The sequence below is a fragment of the Pelecanus crispus genome, chromosome Z (genome assembly GCF_030463565.1).
Source record: "Pelecanus crispus isolate bPelCri1 chromosome Z, bPelCri1.pri, whole genome shotgun sequence".
In the NCBI taxonomy this organism is placed as follows: Eukaryota; Metazoa; Chordata; class Aves; order Pelecaniformes; family Pelecanidae; genus Pelecanus; species Pelecanus crispus.
In genome coordinates, this window is record NC_134676.1 from 28,341,000 (window position 1) to 28,368,939 (window position 27,940).

At 36.7% G+C, this 27,940-nt stretch overlaps 1 protein-coding gene across 1 annotated transcript; it reads left to right on the forward strand.

The window, feature by feature from the left end:
• The first annotated feature begins 461 nt into the window (after nt 1–461).
• Nucleotides 462–27,486, forward strand: POC5 (POC5 centriolar protein). Its single transcript, XM_009479984.2, has 12 exons — nt 462–545; nt 2,964–3,011; nt 4,931–5,078; nt 13,451–13,647; nt 14,028–14,204; nt 16,880–16,984; nt 18,641–18,820; nt 19,959–20,121; nt 23,433–23,548; nt 24,357–24,470; nt 25,325–25,501; nt 27,186–27,486. The coding sequence occupies exons 1-12, from the start codon at nt 462–464 to the stop codon at nt 27,333–27,335; spliced, it is 1,659 nt and encodes a 552-aa protein (XP_009478259.1). The 3' UTR covers nt 27,336–27,486.
• Nucleotides 27,487–27,940: the final 454 nt, after the last annotated feature.

Sequence of the window (27,940 nt, forward strand, 5' to 3'; positions counted from 1 at the left end):
AGTGTGAATAAGAAGGAGGCATTAACATAGGAATGTATCCGGAAATTAAGGCTTCCGTTGTTCTTGATATATCTGTTTCTTTTTTTTCTCTAGCAGTGTATTTTACTCAGCATTGATGCAAAATTTTATATTGTATATCATGAAGCATTAGGTATAAAACTTATTCAGTCAATGTAAAAGAAGAGAAAATTTTTATGTTGTTGCTTTTGGGTCTTCCGCTGTTTTCTTTAAAAGTCAGTTGAAGTCTTTTTATGGTTTTGAGTATGGTTTGGATCAGGCAGCTTCCTACCTAGCATTATATAATGAGACTATATGATCAGTTTAGCCCACCAAATGGGCGTTGATGTAGTTTCTACAGCAGAATTATTTCTGGGGAAAATATTGGTGAACATACGGTAAACATGTTGAAACTGAAAAATGAAGTTCAGCTTCTACTGTTTTATAGACTAACTTTGTGCAGAATGTCATCAGATGAGGAGAAAAGCACAAGTCCAGTTTTGCCAAAAGACTCTGTTCGGGGCAGTTCTGTTTCTTCAGATCTTCAGGTAGGAAAGAGGCAACCTCATTTGGTTCACTGTCATGGAATTTTATCTGGCAAAGGAGAATTGTGAGGAAGTCTAACAAAATTTGCATCTTTTTTACATTTTACCTGTACAGGGAAATAATAAAATTATTAGTGGAAAGAAGCAAAGTGGACAAAAAAAAATCTGAGATTAAAATATCTTCACTTGGATTCCCTTTTGTGCATTTCACAAGAAATTTCAATTTATGTGAAAATTCTTATCTACACTTAAGAAGTTGATCAATGACAGCTACACGTAAAATAGCACGGTTTTCTTACTTTTTTTCTGGTGTTATTTTTTATGTGTGTTAAGTCTTATCAAGAAGCATAAATTTGACACAGTAGGATAGGAATTCATTATTTCTGAGCGATGAAGTGTAACTATGTGTTAGGCTTCTTACATGACGTTGTAAAAACTGAATTTTTTTAACGGATTTATTTCCCTTGGAGTGGGATTGTGGCCAAATTAATCTCAGAAAGGAAATGCTTTTTTTTTTTCTCTTTTCCCCTGCATCAAATATGCCAAGATATGCTGGAACTAAACCGGTGGTTTTTCCTTTTCTGTGCTCAGCATTCTTTTGGGACGATGCAAAGATACTGGATAAAGTCTTTGTCCTATTCTTTTCAAAGCAGCAGATTTTCATCCTTTAATAATTGGTTATTCCTATTTGAGTAGTGGGTGGTTTTTTTTTCCTTTGATAGCATTCTATCTAAAACAGGCTAGTTTTGACAAAAACAAGTTTTTCTAGTTGCCCTGTAGAAATGCATGTCCACTTTTGTCACCTGGTGGAATGGGCATGTACAGCAGAAGTATTGTTAAATCAAGGTGTTTTTTCTTCATGTGCTTTGACTTTGTCCCTTTTAAACTATCTGTTTATGGGTGATTCATTTCTGCAGTTCATATGCTTCTCTATTTATGGTCATGTCTCATGGATAAGTTTTCTTAATCTTTGTTCAGCAATAGTAATTGGTCTGTTTCCAGTGCCTTTTGTAGTTGGAAAACAGAATGAAGGCATTGTACAACAAATTTTGAAAGAACTGAACTTTCTTTTATGATCTGCTTGATTATCAAGGAGATTCTAAGGCCACCCTGTAGAGAATGATAAAGTAAACTAATATTAATGAATGACTGCTTTGCAACTGAGAACACATCTAGAGCAGAATAATTCCAGTTGGAAGGGACCTACAACCATCACCTAGTCCAACTGCCTGAACAGTCCAGGGCTGACCAGAAGTTAAAGCATATCATTAAGGGCATTGTCCAAATGCCCCTTAAATGCTGACAGGCTTGGGGCATCAACTACCTCTCTAGGAAGCCTGTTGCAGTGTTTGACCACCCTCTTGGTAAAGAAATGCTTCCTAATGTCCAGTCTAAACCTTCCTGGTGCAGCTCTGAACCATTCCCACATGTCCTATTGCTGGATCCTGGGGAGAAGAGCTCAGCACTTCCTTCTCCACTTCCCCTCCTTGGGAAGCTGTAGAGAGCAATGAGGTCTCCCCTCAGCCTTCTTTTCTCCAAATTAGGCAAGCCCAGAGTCCTTCACCACTCCTCATAGGAGACTATTACTTTTGAAAAAGAAGAACAGTGGTGTCACAGCTGAGCAATAGGAATATTGACAGGGAAGTACTCTACTCCTTTTAGATAATTTTGAAGGGCCTTTTTGATAATTTGATGCTTTTAAATAGAGGCCAGATTATTACCTTTTCCTTATAAAAAGAATCCACTGGCTCTTAGAAAATGTCCATTTACTTATAATTGAGTTCTGCAAGACTTTGTCCACTCAATCCATTCTTTCTGTGTTTTTTAGTAACCTTGACTGCAGTCCTAAGGACAAATTCTATGCAGCATCTGTAGATTTTTATAATGCTTTAAGAAGGAAGAAAAAAACCCCAAACCTCTGAATGCTCTTGTGCCCTTTGCTCATTGCAACACTAATTTATTTACTTCTACAAAACCACAGTAGTACGCATTAAATGATCAAAATTCCTCTGACCTTCAGGCCTTAGAACTATATTACTGTAGCTTTGTCCTCTAACAAAACTTTTGTAGTTGACAGAACAGCTTGAAAGTTTTGTTTAAAATGGAACAAAGATAGGAAGTAAACTAAAGATATATTGGTAATTGTATTTTATTATGTTTTTATTTGAAATTTATTGGTCAATATTGTATTCCAACTGCAGCACCCTTGTTATGGAATATTTAAGATTGAGATAATACACTTAATCAATGTTTCCATTTCTCTGTCTTACCTGTTCCTATTGCAGTCTCCAGGATTTTTTTTGTGTGTGTGTGTGTCTAAGTTTCTGGTTACAGTTGGGATACTGTGGGTTTTTTTGTATTGGCTTTCAACTTCATTCCAACAGTGTTGTAATATTGTAATTTATAAGCATTTATTTCCAGATTTTTCATGGGATGCTGTTGTTTGACACTTTCTGTTGGTGCACAGGAGTGTGTATTCTTGCACAGAGTGCATTCTTTGGGTTTTAATAAGAGTGTTAGAACTTGGAAGACTATATAAATTTCCTGCCATAACTTGATATGTATATTTTGAGTGCTGAGGATGTCTGTAGTAAGACAGACAGCATGCAAGTGATTGAGTGACTCAAAATGAGCCACCTACTTGCACCTAACCACTTAAGTACTATGTCCCTTGAATTGGATAAGGTAATCATGGAAGTAGCTGGATCAGCTCTGACTGAAAACTAACTTGTTTGGGGGGAAGAATTAGGTTTAAGTTGCTATTTGGTCACACAATCTCTTTGAAGAAGACAGAGAAGTGATCTAATGTCTTCTGCACAATCATTTAATTTCGATAACATAAAGGCTAATATATTGGCTTTTTTACTGTGCTGAAATTTTGCTGCAGGGAGTTTTGTACAGTTCTATGTACTTCCTGGTTGATTAACTCATCTGAAGATACCAGTTTTGTTCTGCTGATATCTGACAAAATCTAAACTATTTATTTAGAAAGATAAGGAAAAATTGATAACTTGTTGATTTGCAACTAACTATACCTTTTATGTGGAATGTGATACATCCTTTTCCTTATCAAAAAGATACACTAGGTATTTGTTAGTAATTATATAGCTTCACATATGTTTATTTAGCCTTTTAATTTTAACATGATAGGCTAGAAGATGGGAAATGGAAATTTGAAAGGAAACTAGAATTCAGCTAAAACATACAAAACTTAGCTTCTTAAAATGTTCACTAATTAGTTGAAACCCACATAAATGTAAGGGTTGCACTGAAAGTTTTAAAACATTATCCTTTTCAGCTGGTAGATTCAGAAACATATTACATGTAATTGGTACCTGTGATTGTTTCCACTCTAACTTTCCCCAGCTAGAAGAGGAAAATAATTTTTCAATTCACAATTGGTTTCTGAGGTTTGACCTCATTAGGATACTAAACAAAATTAGTATGATAGTATTAAGTGAAGAAAAAATGACTGCTAGTGGCCTGGTTTTGTCCTTTCCAACTAGCATTTTTTGCCAAACATTTAATTAATGGCTTTGATCGGTTTCAGCTTTTAACTGCTACTGGAACTTTTTAAATTAATTACTGGATTGCATGTTTAAGCTACAACACAGATTGTTCACAGTTTCAATTGAACACTAAATACTTTCATTCTGAAAATCTATTTAACTAGGAGATTTAAAGAAAATGTTAATTGGCTTACTTTGGTACATAGTATAATGCCACATACCAGTTAGATATGTTTTAAGATAACTTTTTAACAGGAAAGCTTTTGTATTAGTTATAGATACACATTCCCTATACCTATTTAATTTAAAAAATGCTAGTACAAGGTGAGAATAATTATATCTAATCTAAAGAAAATACTGGATAATCAAATGATAATTAGCTTCAAAACTCCCACTAAAGAAATTGTAATGTTATGGAATGTGAAATGGGACTGTGTTCAGTAGCATCTTTGTCATGGCTATAAAAATACATTTCTTTTTTTTTCAGTAATAGTAATACTTAGAAATAATATCAGGTGATTAATAGCTTACATGATCTGGAACTTTTTTTTTAGTTCATGTTTTTGTTTAACGTGCCTATTACAGTATCCATTTCTGGCATCTAGCAAAGTCTGTGTAACTATTATAGCGCATCTAGTTGTAATCGGGATGAACGTGAACATGAACTAAGAGAAAGATAAATTATTATGCGCATGGCTGGAAACCAGCTCGCTTTTGCAACTTTAAGGGAAATCCTCTTAGTTTTTACCATAATATTAACAAGAATAATTAAAAAACTCTCAAAAATTGTCAAAAACTATTTCCACTCCTTCCTACATATGCCTAGTTTTAAGAAATGTAATTGTATTTTTGTAATTATTCATCATCACTTTGTGACAGGATGAATATGAAGAGCTGCTTCGTTATGCTGTAGTGACTCCGAAGTTTGAACAGTGTGTCTCGAAGTGGTCAGAACCTGCTTCAGAACTGAGAGCAGGTGGCGGATTTTCAAGTGTAACAGATGATGCCATTCACCGTAAGACTCCAGGTAGCATGTGCAAAGCTATGCGTTGAGCTTACAATGCACGATACTACAACAATGATATAACTTTTTTGACTGAAGTTTTCTAATAGCTTCTGTTTGAAAAATATAGGTAGCTCATTTACATTTTGCACAACAAGAAGTTTAGGAAGGCATATTCACTGAAGGGTTCTCTCTCTGACATCACTTTCAGATGACATTATTGATGTGCTGACAGTTCTCTGTGTTTTGTGATGTAGATGTTTAAAGTGGTTGGTGTAATAATGCAAAAGGGGTGCCCTTGCTTACAGTGTATTTCATCAACATTTGGCAGGTCACAACTGGTTTTGCTCATACCTGTGCTGCCATGATAGATAAATGAGTATTTAAAATATGATTATTTGGAAGTAAGAGTTACCTTAAAAGGGCTTTGTGTAATGGCTAATCATGTCACTGTATGAATGTCCTTCTCGCTCTTTTAGTTCAATCGTCCTATTCTAATTTTACTTTATTGCTTGGTATTTAGGACTGTATAAACTTGGTGTCTTATGATGCATTAGTAATCTGGTATTTATGGTTATAAGTTGTTTGCTTTTGTCACTAGCATTTAGATTGAGGAAGCTCTGTTAATTTTGCTTCAGAAGAAAGAGTAAACAATCATACCTGCATTATTTCTTTACTAAGGAGCTCAGCTTAATCAGGAAGAACTTACTTTAAACTAACTTCTATTCTTTATCATGCTATTTCATGATAACAATATTTACCTTCAGTTTTCTCTTCACTCCTCTTTTTGTGACTGTTGAGGATGGGTTTATCTCTAGAGGAGCATGAGGTATAAAATGTGTAGATAACTTTACTACTAGAGGCTAAGCAGCCTTGAAGTGCTAATCGTCATCTTCGAGTAAATGTTGTTCTTGGCTAATGTATGCAAGAACTCTTGTCCATGCTGATCAGAGCTCAATAACTCTCTGCTAGCAGGAATTTACCAGTGTTATTGCAAAGGGCAATACAGACACTAAAAGTTGTTGTTTACTTCATATTAGAAGAAGAATCATGAGTGAAGATAAATCTATTTCTTAAATTGTATGTGGTTTTCACTGGAATATAAAGCAGTCTTAGTAGGCTGTCAGTTACAATTTAGTTAATTCATGTTAATACAATATAATAAAAAATTATCTAGAAACAGGTTCTCAAGGATTGTGATTAAAGTGGGGGTAGTAGTCTTGGGTATGCTCTGTATCCTTCCACAATGAGTCTGTGCACTGGAGTTTAGGTATGCTCAGACACCCAAGCCAATACCTCTCTTCCCAGTATGCCATAAGGAGAAATGTTTATCATTTTTAGAAACTAATGGAGAATCTTAGTCCTTAAGGACATAATATCTGTAATTTCTCCCCATGCAGAATTAGTGTGGTGGTTGTTCTGACTATCAGACTGCCATAGGAAACGTAGAAGGCATGATTTGGGGTTCACTGAAAGCATGAGAATGGAGATTTGGAGAGAGAATATTCTGTAATGGAAGTAGATCTGGGATTAGAATGTGAATAATGCTAGCAAAGTTCTGCCAACAGAATAGTTTCAAGTGGAGCCTTTGCATTTTGATTTTTACAAATTGAAGGTTATTAACTTGATCCACTGTAGTTATATCCTGTGTGGGATTTGTACCGAGTTGCATCAGATCAGTAGAAGCTGCTGGTATTTTGTACTATGTCAATTATTTTTGAACAGTCAAACATTGTAGAAAAAATTCCACCATAGTAAGAGGTATTCCTGCAACTCCTAGAATGAGAGTAGTTGCGTGAGGCTTAAAAAATTATGATACAAAATGTTTTCCTTGGGGGAATAAAATATCCTTGTCTGTTATATCAGGTTGAGGCACCAAAAATTACAGTCTGATAGATTCAGCTAAAGATAATGTTTAAGCTGTCTGTGATTTCCACAGCTAAAGAATGTTCTGTTGGCTACTGTCAAAAGTCCAATACTTTCTGACCAGGTTCCTTTAGATATTGCACATGAGGAGGGTTTAGTCTTCTAATACCAGTTTACTCATCTGAAGATATTTGCTGTTACATGGGATCTTGGTTTAGCAGAGTAACAGAGTAATGTACTGAAATTGCAATGCAAGCACATGTCACGGTCTGTTTGGATCTCTCAAATTTACAGGTCAGCATACTCTGTAAATTAAACTTTTTTGCTGAGCTCAATAGGAAAGAAAACAAACACATCAAACAAGGGCTCAATTTCCTTTGTACAGACTAGTCTAGCATGTGAATTCACTAATTCTTCCTTTAATTCATCAGGTTTCTAACTCACAACTTTTCCCATTCATAACTGGGAACTCAAAGCTCACACCCCTGTGAACAAAGTAGTTGCCTGAGAGAGACCATCCTCCTCCATCACAGTGCAGGCCTCCCTGGTATCACACCGGGAAGCACGAAAGCCTCAGCAGCCTGGCTGCTGTTGGATACGTTTCAAAAGCTGTTTGGGTAAGCTGACTTACTTACACCTTCCAGATTGGAAGTTCGGTCTGTACTATTTCTGTAAGTTAGTGGATTCTGAAGGAACTGCCAGACAATCAGCATGCAAGGATTATGGCTGCAGGAGACAGCAAGCTGCAGGTAAGGGCTGTGTAATGACCTTTAGCCCTTCTGTCCATCACGTCCTGCCTACATGCTGCTCTTGCCTTGACCTAATGGCAGTACTCCCAGGATACAGTAGGCCTTAGCATGAGCCGTGTGTTAGCCAAAATCTGAGCAGGACTTGGTGAACAGTCACAGCATGGAAGAGTCATTGTAATATATAGTTAGATCACAATACAAACCTGATTCGTGTTATCGGTCTATATACACTAACCATGATGACTTGGCATCCCCAGTTGCCAGGAAGGACTATGTGGGTTAAAGCCAGCTCAAGCCCATTGCTTTGTTGAAAGTTGATTTTGCTGATTGTTCAGTTTTTATACTGTGTTGGGTTGAGCCAACACTTCCCTCATGCTCATCTGGCTAGCACAGGAATGCATTCATGCTTCGTGGTTAATTAAGGCCGCTTATACAACCGGCTGATCCACTCAACTGAACAGCCATTTATGGAAAACAAAGGCCACCCTCCTGCCCCTCCCTTTGTTGAAATAAGTTTAGATTTCTTTACAACAGGTGTAGTCACTCCCTGTATTCTTCCCTGAGCTTTGTGAGCATAGTGCTCATCTCTGAATGTTCTTCCATTGTAGCAGGCTGTTGATCAGTCACACTAGCAGATTGCCAGGATTCTAATACACTTAAAAAAATTCTTGAATGGTAGAGCAGTGCAGGTTAGCTGCTGGAAGCATTTCTCAGCCTGAGAAGTTGCTCTTAAAAGGAGAGAACATTTCAAACCCAGCTATGTGGAATTATATTATGGAGTAAATCCCACTCCAGGTCTTGTCCCCAGTGCTCTCTCTGCTTAGAGTTTTGTCTCCCAGTTTGAGTGGAACACTGGTTTTGTAAGGGAATATTTGTGATGTGTGATACTTCTGTTCATAAGAAAGATCAGAATCAAAACACTAGACTTGTGCTTTTTTTTTTGGTAGATGACTGTATACTCCATTTTCAGTCATCTTTAACTGAAGAGAAGATTTTAGCCAGTACTGTCTGCTGTCTCTCTTTGACTCTGTGAGAGGGGTTATGCTCTTACTTCCCCCTCACCCCCCAGGGTACAAATGTAGCCTATAAAGTCTTTGTTCCTTTTTACTGCCTAAAGGTGTGCAATAGAAGTGAGAGGACAAATTTCCATTCCCTTGATTGCTTCTCTTGAAATATTTGAATAGAGTTATCTTTTAATATGCAAGGTATTACCAAATAAGAATAGTCATTTGCAAGCTGTAGTTAATTGTCATGGGACAAGGGAAAGAAATGCTGTTATACTTGATGGTGATCAAAATTTTGCATTGCAGTTTTATGTATTGCTCATTACAAGGAGCCACATATTCTCCTCAATTATAGACATTCAGATGTTTATTATCTTTGCAAAGGGCAGCACCTTGCAAAATACAATTTGTCTTTTCTTTTCAAAATGAAAAAAAAGGTTAAAAACAGTAAAGAAGGTGCTCTTGATCTTCTCGGAGGCTGAAGCAAGAAGGACATTTACACAGCCCCATCATGCTTCTATTAACTACACACTATAAATAAACTTGTGCTTTGCTGCTTTATCAAAACATAGGTTTGCTGTTCAAAATGTCACTACATCCTGTCAGTCTAGGAAAGAGATGTCTTATATATCCTTGAGACAGAACTTGAAATAATCTAGTTGTAAAAAGGTTATTTCAACTTTTAAAAAAGGATCTGACCAAAATCTGTTCAACTCTTCTTTATAACCTCCAGTACTGATCAAGGGTGATTGCATATTTGAGTGGTGTTTGCCACAGTGTTAATAGCCTCAGAATACCTTTTTTTAACCTGATACTATTAAAAAGACTTTGGATGAACAGTGAGAAAGTAGTTAAATTCAAGTTCAATACTATACCTCTGATACTGATCAGATAGGATAGATTAGCAGGTTGTTTCTGAAGGACAGCTAATTTTTTTTGTGTAGCTCCATTCTTTTGGCATTGCTACATGTTCATACTAAAAATTCGGGCTCTGACATTTGTTCTTTCCCTGTCCAGCTTTAACGCTGTTGCTGTATTAAAATAACAAAATCATAAATTATTAGGGTTGTGTTCTATAACTTTGTAAAACAAAATGCATGTCTGTGCTGGGTAGAGAGTTAATACCTAAAATTTGCTCTTCTGCAGAGCTTCTCAAGTTTGCAGTGTTTTTTCCCCTTCTCCACCAACATGATGTTGGTATTGAGACCAACAGAGTTTCCAATGCCACGTGATGCCTTCTGAAATGAAGTTCTGTTTGTGGATTATCCTTTGGTCTGGCGTTTTGACTTTCTCCTCAGGTTTTTTAAAACTGAAGTGAATGTTCCACTATGATGGTAGAAGTCTAATTGCTGGTAATCTCTGTTTGTTGCAGTAAATTTAATAATACATAGTATCTTTGTTGTCCCAAATAGGGCTCGCTTACCTGGTGTGCAATAAGCCAATCTTCACACACTGAGACAAGATACTGTTTATTCACAGAGTTGCGCAAGTTTGGGTGCTAGGTGGCTTTCCACAAAGCTAGCACACTGAATCATCAAGTGGGCATCTATTTATACACATTCATTACCATATTCAATTCCCTGATACATATGCAGAGCGACGATTGGTTAAAATCTCTTCGCCTACTATTTAAATTAATGAGCATGCTCAGTTGTCCTTCAATTTGAGTCTGGGGTGTAATTGTGGTAGGGGGCTCATGAGTTGGTGGTCGCGATCTCCCCCTGCCGGAGTTACCTTTCCCCTAATTTCCTTCTTGGCAGATCTCAAGCAACTTCTCATGGTTTATTGATCAAGTCAGTAATACATCACCTAGACTTCTACTCCTGGACAATCTGTTAACTAAACAAAAGCATATTGTATAAAAGCCTTAAACCTAGTACACTGACTGCTCTTGGACAATCTGTTCACCAAACAAAAGCATAGTTAGGGTAGGGCCTTACAATGGGCATCTATAGCAGCATCGGTTTTGGACAACATCTTCACTAAAAGCTTCCAGTCAAATAAGAAAAATAATTGGAATAAAACATGCTATACTATTCAATTCAATGTCCAAATGCTTTTAAACTTTGAAATGTAATACTTAATTTCCTGTTCTCATTACCAGTTTAGTTGATTGAATTTGAAAATTACTAAGACTGGAGCAGTAAATTATTTGTAGCAAAGATGTATAATGATGACTCATACCCAACCAGTGGGAAAATTCCTTCTCTTCAGGCTACCAGTCCTCAGTATTGATCCATTGAGCTGCTCAGAAGATTTTTTTTTAAAACTATATATTTTAGCAAATTACTACCCTCAGCTTGGGCCACTGATAGCAGATCCTGTGTGAGAACAGTCTGTCAGAGCTTATTTACCTAATAAAAGCAGAAGTCAGATACTAGAGGAACACAGTAAAAAACCAAAACAATAGTATTGGGATAACAGACATCTGGAAAAACATCTGATTTCATTACCTCTACTATAAACAAGAATACAGTCTAGAGATTTGTCAGAGTAAATGCATGTGGGGATTATTTAATGAAGTACATTTTTATACTTTATCGTATCCAAATGGTTCCATGTCCTTGGTACCTTAGTGCACTGTAACTAAATGGCATCATGTAATGCAGTGGAAGGAATAGAGGTGACAGAAAGAGTGCGTTACGAATAAGAATGAAATTAGGATGCATACAACTAGAAAATTATGGCAATACTGGAAGGCCAAGATAAATTACATGAGATGATGATATAAACATGTAACAGAGACACTCAGTGATTCAGTGAAAGGTACATCCTGTGGTAAATGAGAAAAATGGAAGCTGAGTTAGGATAATATGTACACAGGGAGTATTAAGGGGAGAAGAGCGATGAACTTGTAATACTACAGTCTCAGACTATGGCAGTTGCCAGTCTAGCTTAATATCGTGTTTTTATTGGTTACATTTTGTTCTGTTTTTTTCTTTGTAAATATCTTGCAAACTGTGCTGTGTAAGTTGGATATCTTTGTAATCCAAGCAAATAATAAAAGTTTAAAAATAAAACCAAACCTTCACACCTTTTACAACAACGTCGCAATTGAAGGAAGAACCCAGTGACATGCAGGAATGGGAACAGGTGGTGAAGGACAGAACTGGGAGCACTTGACAATAGTAACACTGCCAAATATTTTATATTGTGAAAGGCCAGCCAGATTCTTCATCACTGAAATTAGATGTATTTCAAGTAGTCTGGGTCATCTGTCTAGCATGTCATATTTTTTGAAGACCTTTACAAGCAACAGATATTCCAATTCTGCCATTAGCTAAGCAATGCTTCTCTCATTTGCAGAAGAAACAATGACAAAAAGCTGAAGTCTGATCTTAATATACTGGTGTGATTGGGAATAATCTGTTTACAGTCTTCTGCTTATGTAGTGGGGTAGGGAATTCAGTCTATAGAAATGGTGTGTTAGATCGGGCTTCTTTAGCTCAAGCTGATGTTAATTCCATGATATGTAGTTGTATATGACCTTGGGAGAAACATCAAAAAGCAGTTGTAACTGCCTCTGCATCACAGTTCTTCCTTATTTGCTTCCTGTTTTGGAGCATGGGTGTAGTAGTTGCAATTCAGCCTGTTTGGTGGGGGGGAATATTAGCCAGACAACTCTTCTTAATTCCTTTGGACAGGAGACCTGACAGTAACATAACTGTAAAGAGTGTCAACCATCAGGCTTAGCCTTGAATAAATTAGAAACATACATTTGCAGTGTCCACTGAAAATACTGCTTTGTGACAAACAGTTAAGCTTATCTCTGCATGGTTGTACCAAAAAATAGTACCCATCTGCTATGAAACCAATTTTACAGACAATATTTGTTTTCAGAAATGAAGACTAAAATGTTGGAGGTTTCCTCTCTCTATTTATGAAAGGAGGAGAGTATTCTTTTGAAGTTGTACTGATTGTTACTAATACCAGGAATCTGCTAATCCCTCTTCTTTCAAAATTTTTTATTCAGCTGTCAACTCGAATAACAAATTTTCTGTAAGGAGAAACTGAGTATGAAACAATATTTAATTTCCTCTGTTTACTTAAGTATTAACTTCTTTATTAGCTCATTTTTTTCTTCCCATGAGTTGGAACCCAAACGCATGCCCATTAGCTTCTGGGCATGGATTAATTTTTATTGCAGTGGTAGTTAGCCACACCACCTGAAAGTGAGGCCTTATTGTGTAAGGCATTATATAAAGTTATAGTAGATATTTCCTTTCTCAAAGAGTTTAAAATCTAATTAGATGGGCAAATTAAAGGATGTAAGGAAAATGGATGCAGGTACATACCAACGTTGAAATATACCCACAGGCTGCATTGCAGATGCACAAGGGAAGGCCCCTGGCCTCAGGAGTTTACAGACTCATTAAGGAAAATGGCAGAACTTTTTAGATTTTGGATCTGAGATGTTAACCAACAAGAAGTCTTTACTGAGAGAGATGCTTTTTGTTTCTGGCAATGCTATTTTTTTGGTACTTGCTGTGAGCATCCTCTTTAACATGAAATGACATTAAAAGTTTCTGTGCTTTAAGGGAGCTGCAATTTTGATTTGACTACTATTAAAATATGAATGTTGGTTGAAATATACTTGTATCTTGGAGGCATGTATTTTAATTGGTTGGTTAGTTTTACATGGGGACAGGAGGTTTCCAATGGCACAAGTATTTGGAGGGTTTGGATATTTTTAATGCCTGGCGTCTGACTTCCATCCAGAATGCAAACCAATTAGACTTTTCAGCGTATCAATCTTTATTCTCTGTTTCATTTTTAGTCTTAATATCAATGAAGGAGCCTTCTGAGGCTAATATGGAAAGACTTTGCCCTGTTCTTTCAGAAGAGCCTTCTTCACAAGGGTCCACACGTGGTCCAAGAGAAATCAAGGAAACCATAGCAACTGAATTAACTTTACCTGATGAAAAAGTAACTCAAATAGAACACATACTTGATCTCTGGAGTGGAAGTCTTAAGGTATTTTGCATGCAATCCTTAAAAATAATATACAGATGTCAGTGTGTTGAAAAATAAGTGAGAGGGCAGGAAAAGTTGTGGTGTGATTGCACTGTGAAATGGTGGGTTTCTTAATGATTGTTGTTGTTGTTGCATATTGCATATAAGTGCTAGAATATCTTGTTTCAAGAACTTTGGAATAACTTTCTCCATTAGGGATGTTCAGTTACTGTCATTCAATAGTTCATTATGTCTAGCAATATTTATAAACAGCCTATGTAATGAAGGCATCACTGTAAATATTCATGTCTCCTTAATTGCTAAGTGTTTTAAGATTAAAAGATTAGGGAGGAGGGAATAATTTTACTAATTGCACTGCTGTCATCCCTTTAACTTTTCAGACAAATGTTCTGACCGAATTGAGAAAATGGAAGCTTAGTTTGATCGAACATCACAAGCTTCAAATGAGAGAAGAAAAAGAGAAACATGCGGTACATGTGAGACAATTGAGCAACGAGATGGAAAACCTGAAGGAGTTGCTACATACTTATGAAATCTCCCTTGGCAGAAAAGATGAGGTAGTAGTTCAATTTCATAATCCAACACTTCCTCTCTTTTTAAAAATAGCCACACTGAATTTTTGGGTCTGTCTCTTTGAATAACATAATTCTTCTTGCAGCAAGTAACATAGAGAAGTAAATAATACATTTACACTGTTTAGTAGAAAAAGAGCCGTTGCTAAAAATGTTGTCCATACTAACAATGGAAATTTAACGTGTTGTGTGTACATATTTTGCATTGTTTGCTTCTTAAATCTGGGGTCTACTGTTGTTCCTTATTTGTTTCATGAAGGTCACACTGGCTTAGATAAGTCTGTTAGCTTACACTTTAAAAGCCTTTAATTTTTCAATGATTGGATTGGTTTTCTTGAATTTTAAATGAGCATCAGTCTCCTAAATGTTAAAGAGTCTCTATTTTAGGATTCTTAGGAATTGTACATTTGTACAAATTCTTAGGCTTGTATGTTTGAGGTCTCTGACTTATGCTTTTCTGCTATCAACAATATCAACAAGTTCAAAATTAACTAGAATTGTGGAAATGGATGTAAAATTTTGGCAGCCCTGCAATCCGGTAATGTAATTGAATCCTGAATTTTTAACCTTCTATGTGAGAATACTTAATGGACTTTGGGGTTTTAATTCCTATTTACCTTTTTTTAAAAAATGCACTTAGAGGGAGTTAAAATATGGAGGAAGATGATGTTCTGTGTCTGTTTGGAAAGCAGTCTAATCTTAGAGACCAAACAAATATAAATGTTATAACATTACAAGAACAGGATTAGTATATCATTTCACTAGTACGTATGTGCAGAGAACTGGTTATTTCAGTGTATACCATTCAAACGTATCTAATTCTGTTGGATATCACTGTATGTCACTCATGCTTAATGCATCATAATTCTTGATGATACTTTGAAAACAGTTTTTTTTTCCTGCTACCAAAGAAATTATTTCTTCAGCCAACTTTATGGTTCTGTTTCAAAAAAATGTTTTCAATAGAAAAGTATTTGACTTAACAGTAGGTGGCAGTGCTTCCATGTATTGCACCATATTTATCAGAACTTCTGTATTCTGTCATGGGCATAACCCAATCAGACTCACAAATGTTATGAATACTGTAGATTCTTGTTTTTACACTGGAAATCTCACAAATGTTTTATAATGGCAAAAATATGTTAATTAACAAACATGGATTTGGGCTAAGACTTCTAGTGTGTATTAACAGGTATGCAGCATTTAAAGTTGGTGTTTTATGTTAGTATATGACACTTTTTCAACAAAAGTAACTAATTATTATATTCATTTCCTTTGCTTTCTATTTTCTTATTGATTTGTTGACAATTTATGCAAATTTACTTCTAAGTTTAGATAAATCCATTGTTATTTATATAGCTGAGACTATTCAGTTATTCTGAAACTGTAAAAAGTTAGAATTAGTCATATATAAGTAGAGAAAAGTAGCTTATAACAGATTAATTAAAATACAGTATTACAAAGAACTCATTCTTAAAAATATAGAGATGAGTCAGCTTTAAATTACTTTAGATGTATCAAATTGACCTTTATTTGTTTCTGACTTTGGTATTTTGAACACCTTAAAGAAACCAAGCTTTTGCCTAGTAATAGTTCATTAAACATTCTGAAGATCAGCTGGAAAGGTTTGTGTGAAATTCTGTGCTGAAACAAAATAGGAGTTTTGTACTGTTTGCTAGATAACCTTGTTGATTTAAGGGTAAATTTATTTTAAGTATCATTCATTTCATTAATGTGTATTCAATAATTGTTGTATATAACAGATGCAGTATAACATTAACATGCGTTAGCATGTAACATCATAAAATATTGTTCTTCACAATCTTTATGCAGCAGTTAAGTTACTCTGAAGAGTCCCAATATTTGTCACTGTTGCCCATTGGAGTTGCTCAGATATGACTGATGGCAGAATCTAGCTTAAGAAGTTAGGAAAAAATATAAAGAAGTACTCAGTGATTTGATGTACCCGATTTGCATCATACCTGGCCTAATTCTTAATCTGGGAACTTCAGCTGTTTCTGTAAACTAATTAAAACATATTTAGAGGTTAGTGGTGAAAGTCCCTGTTGTGTTCTCTGTTCAGCTGGCCACCTTACCTCTCAAATGGTTTGATTGCTATAGGCCTATATGGTATCTCTCATGAGATCTTTTAAAGAGAATAACAATTCTTAATTGGATTTTTCTAGTTCTTAGCAACTCCTTAGCTTGTTTATTCTGTTCAGAAAACTGAATAAGCTTTCTGCAGATAAATCGTTTCTTTACACTTCAGAGAATTAATAATGCACTGAAGGACACTTTTAATATAAATGTTCCGATGTATCAAAATTGTCTTTGCAAGTAAGTGATTCTTGTGACCTTATGCTACGGTAACCTTTATTAGAAAGTAGCACAGAAGCCTGAGATGTAGGATTAAAATACAAGTCAGTTGAACTTTTCCTAAAACTATACAGTGAAAGTGCTGCAGTTGAAGCCACAGGAATTTTACTCCTGATTTGAACTCTGATTATTGTTTCCTGCTTGATTAGACTAAGGGGAAGATTTAGTAGAAAGCATCTGTTAAAAGCAAATGCTTTAATTGAAAAATAACTGATGCATAAAGTACATTTTATTTTTTACAAAGATCATAGCTATTGAAATAACATTAATAAATATTTTTGCAGGTGATTACTAACTTGACCCAAGCATTAGAGAGGCAAAAGGAGAGAATAGAGTTGATGAGAAAGTTTACACTGTGGCGGATTCAGCATGTTAAAGCCAAACAAGAGGTATGCGCGCAAAATAAAAATGTGATGCAGATGAAACCCCTGAACTCAAAAGGGTCAGAGTTGCTGCAGTTCCTGCTACAGTTTGAAGAAATGATGGTGTTTCTATTTTGACATGTTTGACAATGTCAAATAACAGTTTGAAAACATCATTTCTAAAAAGAATGCTGCTGTGAGGATACTCTCTGGGATAGGAAAAAAAAATCAAACCTATACTTATCTTATATTGCTCCAATTACTGGGATCAGCTCACAGCAAATCAATATAGTTTACAGTATCTTCATTTTGAAGTAGGCACCAAGGGAATAACTATCTAAATTTCAAACACATTACGTTTGAACAGTGATACAATACAGTATCACATCTTTTGAGGAAGCCGCTTTCACAATTAAGACTTCAGCTGCCCACTCTTTTCACATTGCCAAAACTTGAAGTAGCTATGAGCTAGTCACACACAAAAGGCTCAAGCTGCGCCAGGGGAGATTTAGATTGGATATTAGGAGAAACTTCTTCACGGAAAGTGTAGTCAAGCATTGGAACAGGCTGCCCAGAGAGGTGGTGGAGTCACCATCCCTGGAAGTGTTCAAAAAATGGGTAGACATGGCACTTTGGGACATGGTTTAGTGGGCATGGTGGTGTTGGGTTGATGGTTGGACTGATGATCTTAGAGATCCTTTCCAATCTTAATGATTCCTAGTTTTTACTTCCATTAAAAATAATCCAGCCAGGAAACACGAAATTATTACTCTACCCTTAATTGGTTTCGTGGTGGACTTGGTAATGTTAGGTTAGTGGTTGGACTGGATGATCTTAAAGGTCTTTTCCAACCTAAACGATTCTGTGATTCTCTGATACTATGAAAATGTGGGGCATTGCATCAGGCATCTAACAGTAAACAGTCTACTACGTGAAGTATGACAGAAAAGGAGGATCCCATGTCAAGACTGCAAACCTTTCCTGTTCCCATATTAAAAAGGATTCATGACCTTTGTTCATTGGCACAGATTCCGGGCTAGACTCAAGTTCATTGATGCTATGCAAAACTCTGCTGATTTACAGAGACCTTCCTTCCCATCTTAGAATTTACTAATAATTTGGAGCTCTTCTTATTTTTTCTAATAAATTTCTGAAAAAATAATTTAATGCTGAAATGCATTGTCCAGTGACTATTTTGAAGTAGAGTAGAATAATAGAATTGTCTTAAAGGATTTCTTAAAGCATCCTGAAGTCCAAATTTATTAAAAAGGTAAGGTGTTTTATGCTAATCATCTGCAAACTTTGTGACTGCAGGTTTTATATGGTTCCTGCAGTGAATCAAAGTGTGCCACATACCCACTGAATGGCTTCACACAGGCATGGTTACACCATATATGTGAGGTTGTTTGTCATTAAGCTAAGAGTAAAACCACTGTTTTGGGTAACCTAGGAATTCGCAAATATGGTTTCTCAGTAACACTCCGTTACATGTGTGCAGGAAAAAACACTGAGCTGCTGACGCTATGTTTTGTACCACTTCACTGCGGCACGTGTGACTCAGTTTAGGTGTTCCTACTGTGGTCTGTGTAATAAATTGTAAAACGATCATGCATGCTCTCTTGAGTACTGAAAATTTTAGGAAACCTGAACTTGCATATCATGTGGTTATATGTGTTTTCTAAGGAATATGCAAATAGAATAGCAGACAGACAATTCCGGACAGCTTTGATGAAGAAAGTATGGGCAGCATGGCGCTCTCTTAGTGAAGAAAAATGGAAAGAAAAAGTAGCGAAAGCCTGTCAGTTAAGGGCAGAAGATGTCTGTGTTCAGCTCACCAATGATTATGAAGCCAAAATTGCAGAGGTAAAATAAGGTTTCTTTTTTTTTCATCCTTTCTCTCCTTCAGTCCCCCACGCCCCATCCCTCCAAAGTATCTCTTTCTCGGCAAACTAGAAAAACATGAGGACTTTCCAGCACAACAGAGCTCCCAAGTACATGAGAAGATCTGAGGAGATCCAAGATCTCTTCTATGGGTTTGAGATGTGACTTAACATCAGATGCAGGGGGGAAAAAAAGTGTTGCTGATCTGCATGCACAGGTGAAATAAATTGGGCTCTTCCTGAAATGAGACAAATCTCTTATTTGCCCACCAATAAGGGATGGTATTTGTTTCCTAAGAGCACGCTGTTAATACTGGCTATGCATTTTGAGGTCTTACTGAAGAAGACAATGGAAATAGAAGACCATTATTATTATGAATGATCATGATGAGTACAATATTTTTTCCTATAACAGCTACTCTGTTAAAGGCTGCATTTAAGTTGGGGTTTACCTTCAACTTGCTGATTAAGCTTGTTAATTTTAGGAGCTTAAGGTGAAGTTATCAATGTATGCATTGGTGCACAGTGAGTAAATAAAGTTTTAAAATACACATTTTAAGAGTTATATTTTAACAAGAAATTAAACTAAGAATGTTAAGAACAGACTTACCAAATGTGGTTTGCCAGCACAAAAACAGTAAGTAGTGAGTTACAAAGGTAACTTGGTGTGTCTTTTCTCAGCATTTTTAGTTTTTTACAGTAGTGAGGAAAGAGAGATTGCTGATGACAATTCACCCTATGCTTAAACAGTTTTCTGGGAACACTTATTCTTCTGTTGAATGAATCCATGTTCCAGTGTCTAGCTTGTGCCAGATGCCTAACTTCTAAAAGACAAAAACTTGCAAGATAAATCTCTGCTTAGCTGGTTAGGTAGGGTCTGACAGTCCCTTTGAATCCACTTGCCCTTGGTGTGCTCTAGGACAAATAATGTGCTGCAGTACAAAGAAATGACAAGTAGCTGTTCATCTCTGGTGAACCAGCAATTTTGAAGTGAACCAGTTTGAAGTGAAAATGCATATCTTTGTAAATGTAGTAACTGGCTTTTAAAGTTAATAGAGGAATATGTTTGTAGTTGGCATTCAGAAATACAAGACAGCTGTTTTCCTTATTCTCTTTTGTAGCTAACCGCTACTTTGGAACAGACAAAAGCTGAGATTCTGCGACTGCACAGTGAAAGAGAACAGTATGAAGACACAATGAAGAAAGCTTTTATGCGTGGTGTATGTGCTCTGAATCTGGAAGCAATGACCATGTTTCAGGGCAAGGACGGTAGGATAGATACTGGTCGGTCTAAAAAGCAGCTCTAATCTGATGGGGGGGGCGGTGTTGGGTTTGTTTGTTTAGGTTTTTTGTTTCTTTGTTTTAAAGGATTCTCCCTTTTCTCTTGGGTGTTGGTTTGGGTTTTTTTAATATGAGGACTTGTGGCAATACAGAGGTTATCAAACTCTTATTGCTTTAAAAAAATCCTGTTGAATATGTTGAGAGAGATTCTGATGCTGAACTTTGTACTGCAGTAGTTGAAAGGTGGAACATGTTCTGTTCATCCTGCCTTGCTGTGAGGGTGGTAACCTGCAAGTGAAGGCAGAACAGGAAGCCAGGCATGGAAAACTTAAAATACTGTGAAAGATTACCCAGAATTCTGTCAGCACCCAGGTTGTGGGAGAGGGGTGAGAGGGAAATCCTGGAAAACCTCTGTTCTCTGGGATCTCAGCATGCAGTGAATCTGCCTTTCCCAGACAGCTCTTCCTTCTTTCTTAATCTTGCTTTTTGATGCAAAACAGGCAAGTAAATCTCCCAGGTTCTGTATTTAGTTGGAGTTCTGTGCCACAGCAGGAAACACCAGTGTAATTACATCAGCAGCACACTTGTAAAACTTCTGCAGCTACACAGGAAAGAGCTGCACACCCTTACTGATGTAATGAAACCACCCTTTCAGAGTGAGACAATCTATAGCAGCAGGAGCATAATCATGCTGGTGCAGCAGTCTAAAGAGAAAATAGCTGTGCCAGCAGAAGTGTCACAGCTGTACATGTTGCTTAAGAACCAGCTGTACTGGCAACAGTTGTTAATGGCCTTAGAGAAGTGACTTCAGTTGCTAAACTTAACAATCATATACCAGAAGTTTCTGAACTATTTCAGAGAAATTCATCCCAAAAAACATAGATATGAAGAGGAAATAAAAACTTGAAGAAGGTGTAAAAGAATACTTATCTGAGCAGCTGTCAGCCTGTTAAACGTATGCCGTATTTGTGCAGTTGCTTAGCAAACTAGAATATGACATTGGCTAAGTGCAGTAGCTATGTGCTAGTAAAAACATAGGATCCGATTTTTGGGGAAGGTCAAGAATGAATGATTTCTTGAAGATACTGAGTTTGGGAATAAAGTTATAGGGCATTGCCCAAGTACTTTATTTTTCACTGTAGTATAAATTAAGAGCTACTCTCTCTTGAAGCTTTATCTTATATTTGTTTGTTTACTGTTTTCCAAAAACATGCCACAGACAGTGGGTCTCCCAGGTGATGGTGGGTAACTGAGTGGTGTGAGATAGGAAAGCATTGTTTCTGTAAACTTGTAAAGAAGAGGGTAACTGTGGAGGAAATTAAGAAAACTGAGCTCTAGAGCTGCCATGACCAACACCCAGGGTTCATGGACCAAACATTTTGCTAGATTTTTACTGTGAAGCAGGAGCTGATACTCTATACAGGCACAGTACCTAGAGATTTTGCTGTGTTGGACAACACTGGGGTACACATACCCAACTTTTTGGGTGCCCAGCATCATGATTTTTAATTTCCTGTGTTCACTGTAATCCTCATCAGGCTTCATAACATCTTACAGTCTCTGCTGCCCTTGGTCCTGTGCCTGCCATCTTCCTCCACTGCCTCTTGTACCACCTCCTCCCCTGCCCCAGGCACACTCTCTCTTTCTTGCTGCAGCTGGACAGTGCTTTTAATGTAGCTACATAATTATTTGATAAGGTTGTATAACCATTTATTTGCATTCTTCCTCGGGTATAACAGAACAGTGATCAGGACATCAGGGGACTTAAAACATCAGATTAGCTGATTATTGTCATTTGTTCTAGTGTTGTAATCTGTGGACATTAAAACTTCCATGTGCCAGAGTCAGTCAGTGATTATATATTTATATGAACACTACAGTGCCACCTACTGTCATTGGAAGTAAAAGCAGAATTTGGTCCATTTAGAGATTTATTATCATTAGGTTTTTATAATGTATATTTAATATACATACAATATACGTATAACTTACATACCATATACATTATAATGTAGGTTATTAATAGTGTTCAAGTATCACAACCTTAATGGGTCCATACCATTTGGAGTCAATGTTGATTGATGGTCTAAAATCTATCTGGCTGGTTTACTGACATACTATTTTTTTTTTTAAGTATTAGTATATTAAGATTATTTTTAACCTCTTTATGTGTTTAAAGGAACATTGAAGCCAGAAGAATTCATGACTGTTTACTTAAAAAAAACCCTAACACTGCTTTTTTAAGTAACATAGATCAGATCTGATTGGTCTGTAACTATGCATTGGTCCTGTCAATGCCTAAGCTTAATGTGTGAGTACATACATATACATGTACAAAATGCATATTCTGGTATACTTTCCGTCTTGAAATCTTTGAGTATTGCACAAATTTGAACTACCTTCCTTGTATTTTTCCTGCTCACTTCAAGAGAAAAACAGAACACCACAGCTACCACGTGGTGTCACTGTAGTTCCTGGAATGAGCGAAGTTCCCTTGTCCTGGAACTGCTGCTAGCATTATCTGCTTCAGATATAGGAGAGTAAATAAGAATACCTCTCTCTGCTTCCTTTAAGGAAGTTTGTGTTCTAAAGGAGAAGGCTGAAACTGCTTGGAAAAAATATTGGGCTTAGGTCTGCAGATCTGACCTCCCCAGGATGTCTGCATTGCAAGACAAAAGTGTCCTGAACGGATTTTGGCAAGCTCAGGCTCACCCAGCTGGTGGGGGTAGATCGTCCCAGTCCTGCAGCCAGGATGTTGCCAGTGTCCAGCCATTGTATGTGTAGATGAGATGCTGCTGAGCATGATGTATGACTCTTTGAAATTGCAGTATGTTCTCGGGAAAGTTAAAATAACATTTTCTTTTACTGACAGTGAGCCCCCTTAAGGATCTTAATGCCCTCACAGAAGTCCAGTGTGCTGTGTTTTGCTGCTCTCTACCTGAACTGGATTTTGGCCCTTAGCATAGGAGCTGCTCTTGCATACTGGATTTAGTATTGGCAAGCGGTACAGAGAACTTCAATTCTTTGCACTTCAAGTATGTGACAAGTGCCACAGGGATGTTGAGGCATAACACAGAAACAAGCCCCTTGGAAAATACCATTTCCAAGCATCTGAAAAGGAAGGTCAAATACAGAAATGTTTTTTTTTTTATACGTATACACACACCTATAAAGAACAGGCTGATTCTTTTAATTAAATTATACAGAAATCCCAAAGGAATAGTAAAATTTTTACTGTCACTTATCTCTTTTTTTCCCCCTTAGGCTTTGATAGATTATGTGCTGATCCCATTACTTTGTGTTTCTAATAATAGATGTAGGAAGTAGGAGAAATGATAATGGTACCATTGTTGCAGGAAGGCTACCTCCGCAATATAATCCCCCCTCACCACCAACTCCACCAGCAAGTGCTCTTCAGCTGGAAGACATGGTAAGCATGTAGCTGGAACAGAAATGTATTTGCTAGTGACAAAAATGAACTTTTCAGTTGGAACTTTTTGAAGATGAATGCCATAGCCCATGAACTGAAGGAATTTGAAGACAGTCTAAGTGTAAAAGAAACCTATGTGTAAGTTCAGACTGTGTTGTGTAAATGAAGTGACTGGGGCACAGCTGCTGTGACTTGCTTCATTAAGCTCTGGTTTTTATTTTAGTGAAAATGCATTAAACTAATGGAGACAAGGTCACTATAATAAGCAGAATTTGCTCTCTACGGTTCTTTCTGGAAAAAAGCTGTTAAAGAGGTTTTTGGAAAAAAAAAAAAAACTGAGCTTAATATAATCTGAAAAGAGAAGCTGGCTTGACTGGATGCTTCTTTTTAAAAGTGTAACATATATAGACACTGAGGGAACTCAGCTTATTGTCCTGTCATGTTAGCTTAGCCAGATCATTATCCAGTAGCTTGGATGTTCTGGACCTTCCCTGGAGTCATGCTGAAGACATTGCCACTGTAAAACAATTTGATGCTAGAGTACAGGTTGGAAGAGAGAAGATGTGCTTGCCTTTCCTCCTGATTTTTCATTCTAATAGTATCAAATGTTAGTCACACCATTTCTACAAGTTTTAGACAAGTATTTTTAAATTATCCAGAAGACAGTAAAACTAGAGATAAAATATCTGCAAAGAAGTTAAATTTAGAAGGATAATTGGAATACTCAAAAAACTGACTCTCTGAAGACTAAAACTGTATTTTCTATAAAGTTATACTTATTCTTCATAAACTCTGGTTTCATTCACAGTTTTCTACCCACCTGGGTCATGCAAGCACTTCTCAGACCCGGCTAGATTCTGATTCTCCAGTAATCGTCACTAGCACAGCTGCAGGATCTGGTGTGGCGTCAACTCAAAAACTGGTAACATGCTAAAATTAATTTTTTTATTTTTTTATAATTACAACAAATATTAGTTTGGGCATCATTATTTCCACATTTTTTCAGAGCAACACAAGTATGTAGTTGAGGAAACTGCCAGAGTTTACGTAGCTGCCTGAAGACACTAGCTAGCTCATTAATGTTACAGAAACCTATTTCTGTTAGGAGCAATTTTAAATAATTTTTGGAGGGAGGAGGGGGAAGTGTGACAGAATGAAGAATGGAAGAGTGCATATACACTTCATTGTAGTGCAACAGGAACAATTGGCATTTTGCATGATGCATGATTTTGTCCTGGAAAGAATATGCTTTACATTAGCATCCTGCTGTTTGAAATGTCTCTCTTATTCCTTCTTCTGTATTTATTGCTAAACTGTCCTTTTTACTTTTCTCCACTGTCTTCTGCATTGCTCTCCTTTCTTTTTCCTATCTGATACAGTTTACTACCAGCTGTCAGAGAAAGATGCAGCATTCTATTGCATGGATGCTTTTTTGTATCTGCTATGTCACTGCTAGACTACTTTCCAGGGTGGAAGTGCTTGCAGCTGTCAGTCAAGTATGCAGCCAGTAAGCAAAGCTAAACTATGCATGCTGCTTGATTTGTGTCAAATTAGCCTTACTCCCCTCAGGACAGAAGTCACTTGCTCAAAACGCTATTTCATACTTACAGTGGAAAAAGATGGAAGAAACCAGGCTGCAACTAGGTGGAGCAAATTCAGTCCTGTATAATATAAACTGACTGCAACATCCAATGTTCCTTTTATACAGAATATACTAGAGCATTGTAAATAGTATGTATAGAATTTTTTACCAACTAATACTTAATTTATTTGTAGCCCATGGCAAAAGTAATAACGTCTGCTCAACAGAAAGCAGGAAGAACAATCACTGCTCGAATCACAGGCCGAGCTGATGTGGGACAAAAAGCCAGAATTTGTGGTGGTTTAGCAGTGATGGGAGTTGTTCCACCCATGAGTTCAGTCATTGTTGAAAAACATCATCCAGTCACTCAGGTAAGTCAGAATCATGCTTGTAACAGTATTCTCATTACAACATATCTGGTAGTAATTTAAAGAAAAATGACCAGCATGAAGAGATACTAGGCAAGGCTCAGACTTGAGTATTGTTTAAAGTAACAAACAGTACTGTCTTGGGCTGGGTAGAAGGCACTGGTGAGGAGAGGAAGTAAATATTGCCACTTCAATCTACTTGTCTTGTTTCTGTAGTCATTACTTCACAGGTATAGTAGTCTTGGCTGTCTTTTCTTGGCCAGCTCTTCTGTGAGTCTTCCTCTTTGTAGAAGTGGTCAGTTGGTACGGCAATGTTTGGTGTCATCACCATGCAACCACAGTTTAAAGACAAGCTTCATGGTGTGTAGCAGGAAGAGTGACTCAGCCAGAGGTGGTAGAGATACAGATTAGGCTGACAGGCTGACTGTAGCAAATTACTGGGGAAAAAAGTCAAACCTTTGTCCGGAGGCAATCAAATTCATCAAGCCTAGCCTGCTCCTGTTGTATTTTGAGTCTTACCCCTACCATTTATCCTGAAGAAAACACTGAAATAAGTGCATTAATAGGGTATGAAACCAACATATAAGACGACTGTGAACAGTGGCCTAAATGGCCTAGGCAATTGCTACACTTTTAGACTGATCTAAGCAAAAAATCATTTTGACTGGAGGTGTATGAAACAGCTGAAAATGTTTTGTTTTTTTTTTTTTTTATATTTTAACCTGTAAAGTAGGATCTGAGTTTTCTCTGTGCTATCTGAAAGTCCATTTTCTCTTCAGTGAACAAGCAGAACTACATTGATCCCTTCATTTCAGCTGGAGACACTGGTAACTGTCTGTGTAAGGAATATTCTGCTTTCACTCATTTCCTGCAGTGAATCAGAGCCCTGTGGCAGGCTGCATGTAGCTTTTGAGAATCTGGGCTCCTAAGCAGAAATTCATATTTAAATTGAATGTCCTTAGGGGCTTAGAGGTTTGGTGTGAGACTTCTTTCATTAAGAACAATTTCTGGATTCAGATTGTGTGACTAGTGTGACAAGTAAAGTACCTGAACTACTGTACAAAAACCTGACTTCTAAAAGTAAAATAAATGTGACAGTCCCAGAGATATATTCCATATACCCTTTCTGCAAAGAAATGCCTAAGTGGAATTCAATCAGATTGAAGTATTTCTCTTGAATTAATCTGACAGAGGAGAGAGTTTGCCTTGACTAAAAGCAGAATGACTACTGTTTGTTGCAGTAAGGTGGCTAGTTTTTTGGGGAGAAAATTCATTGTTGTTAAATGCAAACATTTTCCTTTCAGAGACCAGTGACCTTTCAGAGACTTCCTCATAGCAAATACTGAACTTCAAAAGGAATATTGGCATGATTAAATTAGCACTACAGAAGGAAATTCTGAACAATTTGGTAAATGTTGAAATAAGGTTGATGTGATAAAAGCTCAGGGTAGCTAGTTAATTGGAAGTTTAGCAGTTTATGTTCTAAAAGTGTATTACAGATAAGAAGAAGAAAGCATATTACAGATAAGGAAGAAAATTACTCATTCTGTTAAAGTAAGCCTTTTTTTTTTTAAGTGTGTTTCAGTTTGCTGGATTGCAAATCTTTCTGTTTAAACTACAGCTCACTTAGAGCTATTTTAATGGGATGATTTTTTTAAGTGTTTTGATGTATCTGATTACTTTTCAGCAAACCATATCCCAAGCCACTGCTGCTAAATATCCTCGAACTGTGCTACATTCTTCTGGTTCTACCACTGTGAGACCTGCAGGACAAGTTGGGCGAATGCTTCAGGGCCAAACTCATACCAGTGTTCAGTCAATAAAAGTTGTTGACTGAGTGAATGTCTTTTTCACCGGGGGAGGGAGGCGGTTATCAAGGTACAATTTAAACCTCTTCCCCGTGTTTTCAGACTTGATATAGCAAGGCCATGTATCATGTTTTTACCCTTTTCTAAAAAAAATATTTTTGAAGTGAAAGTGCTTTTATAGTAAACATCTGGAGGGGAAAAAAAGAACTTGAAACGTTGTTCTACCTCCAAACTATTTGAGAACTTATTTTATTAAGATAAACACTTTTTATTTAAGGAATCTTTTGCACACTTTTAAATAAAGGATAGAATGTGATTTTTGTCTGAATCTCTTTGTTTAGTTCCAATGTTACTAACACCTACGTTCAAGTGAAAAGTAAATTTATTTTTGTTACATATGCTTTTAGTTGCTTATGCAACTAAGTGTAGTTGACATGCATTTTAATTATATCCTACAACAGCATACCTAAATGAAGAATAACAGGGTGGTAGCCTTCACACCCAGGGTGCAACTTGAACCAGGTGAGGTACCAAGTCCATCAAATTGTTAAACATTCTCATTTTCCAAGCTGATGTTACAGAACTTGATGCATACCTGTCAGCATCTAAGAATTTGTGATCTTAGATCACTGAT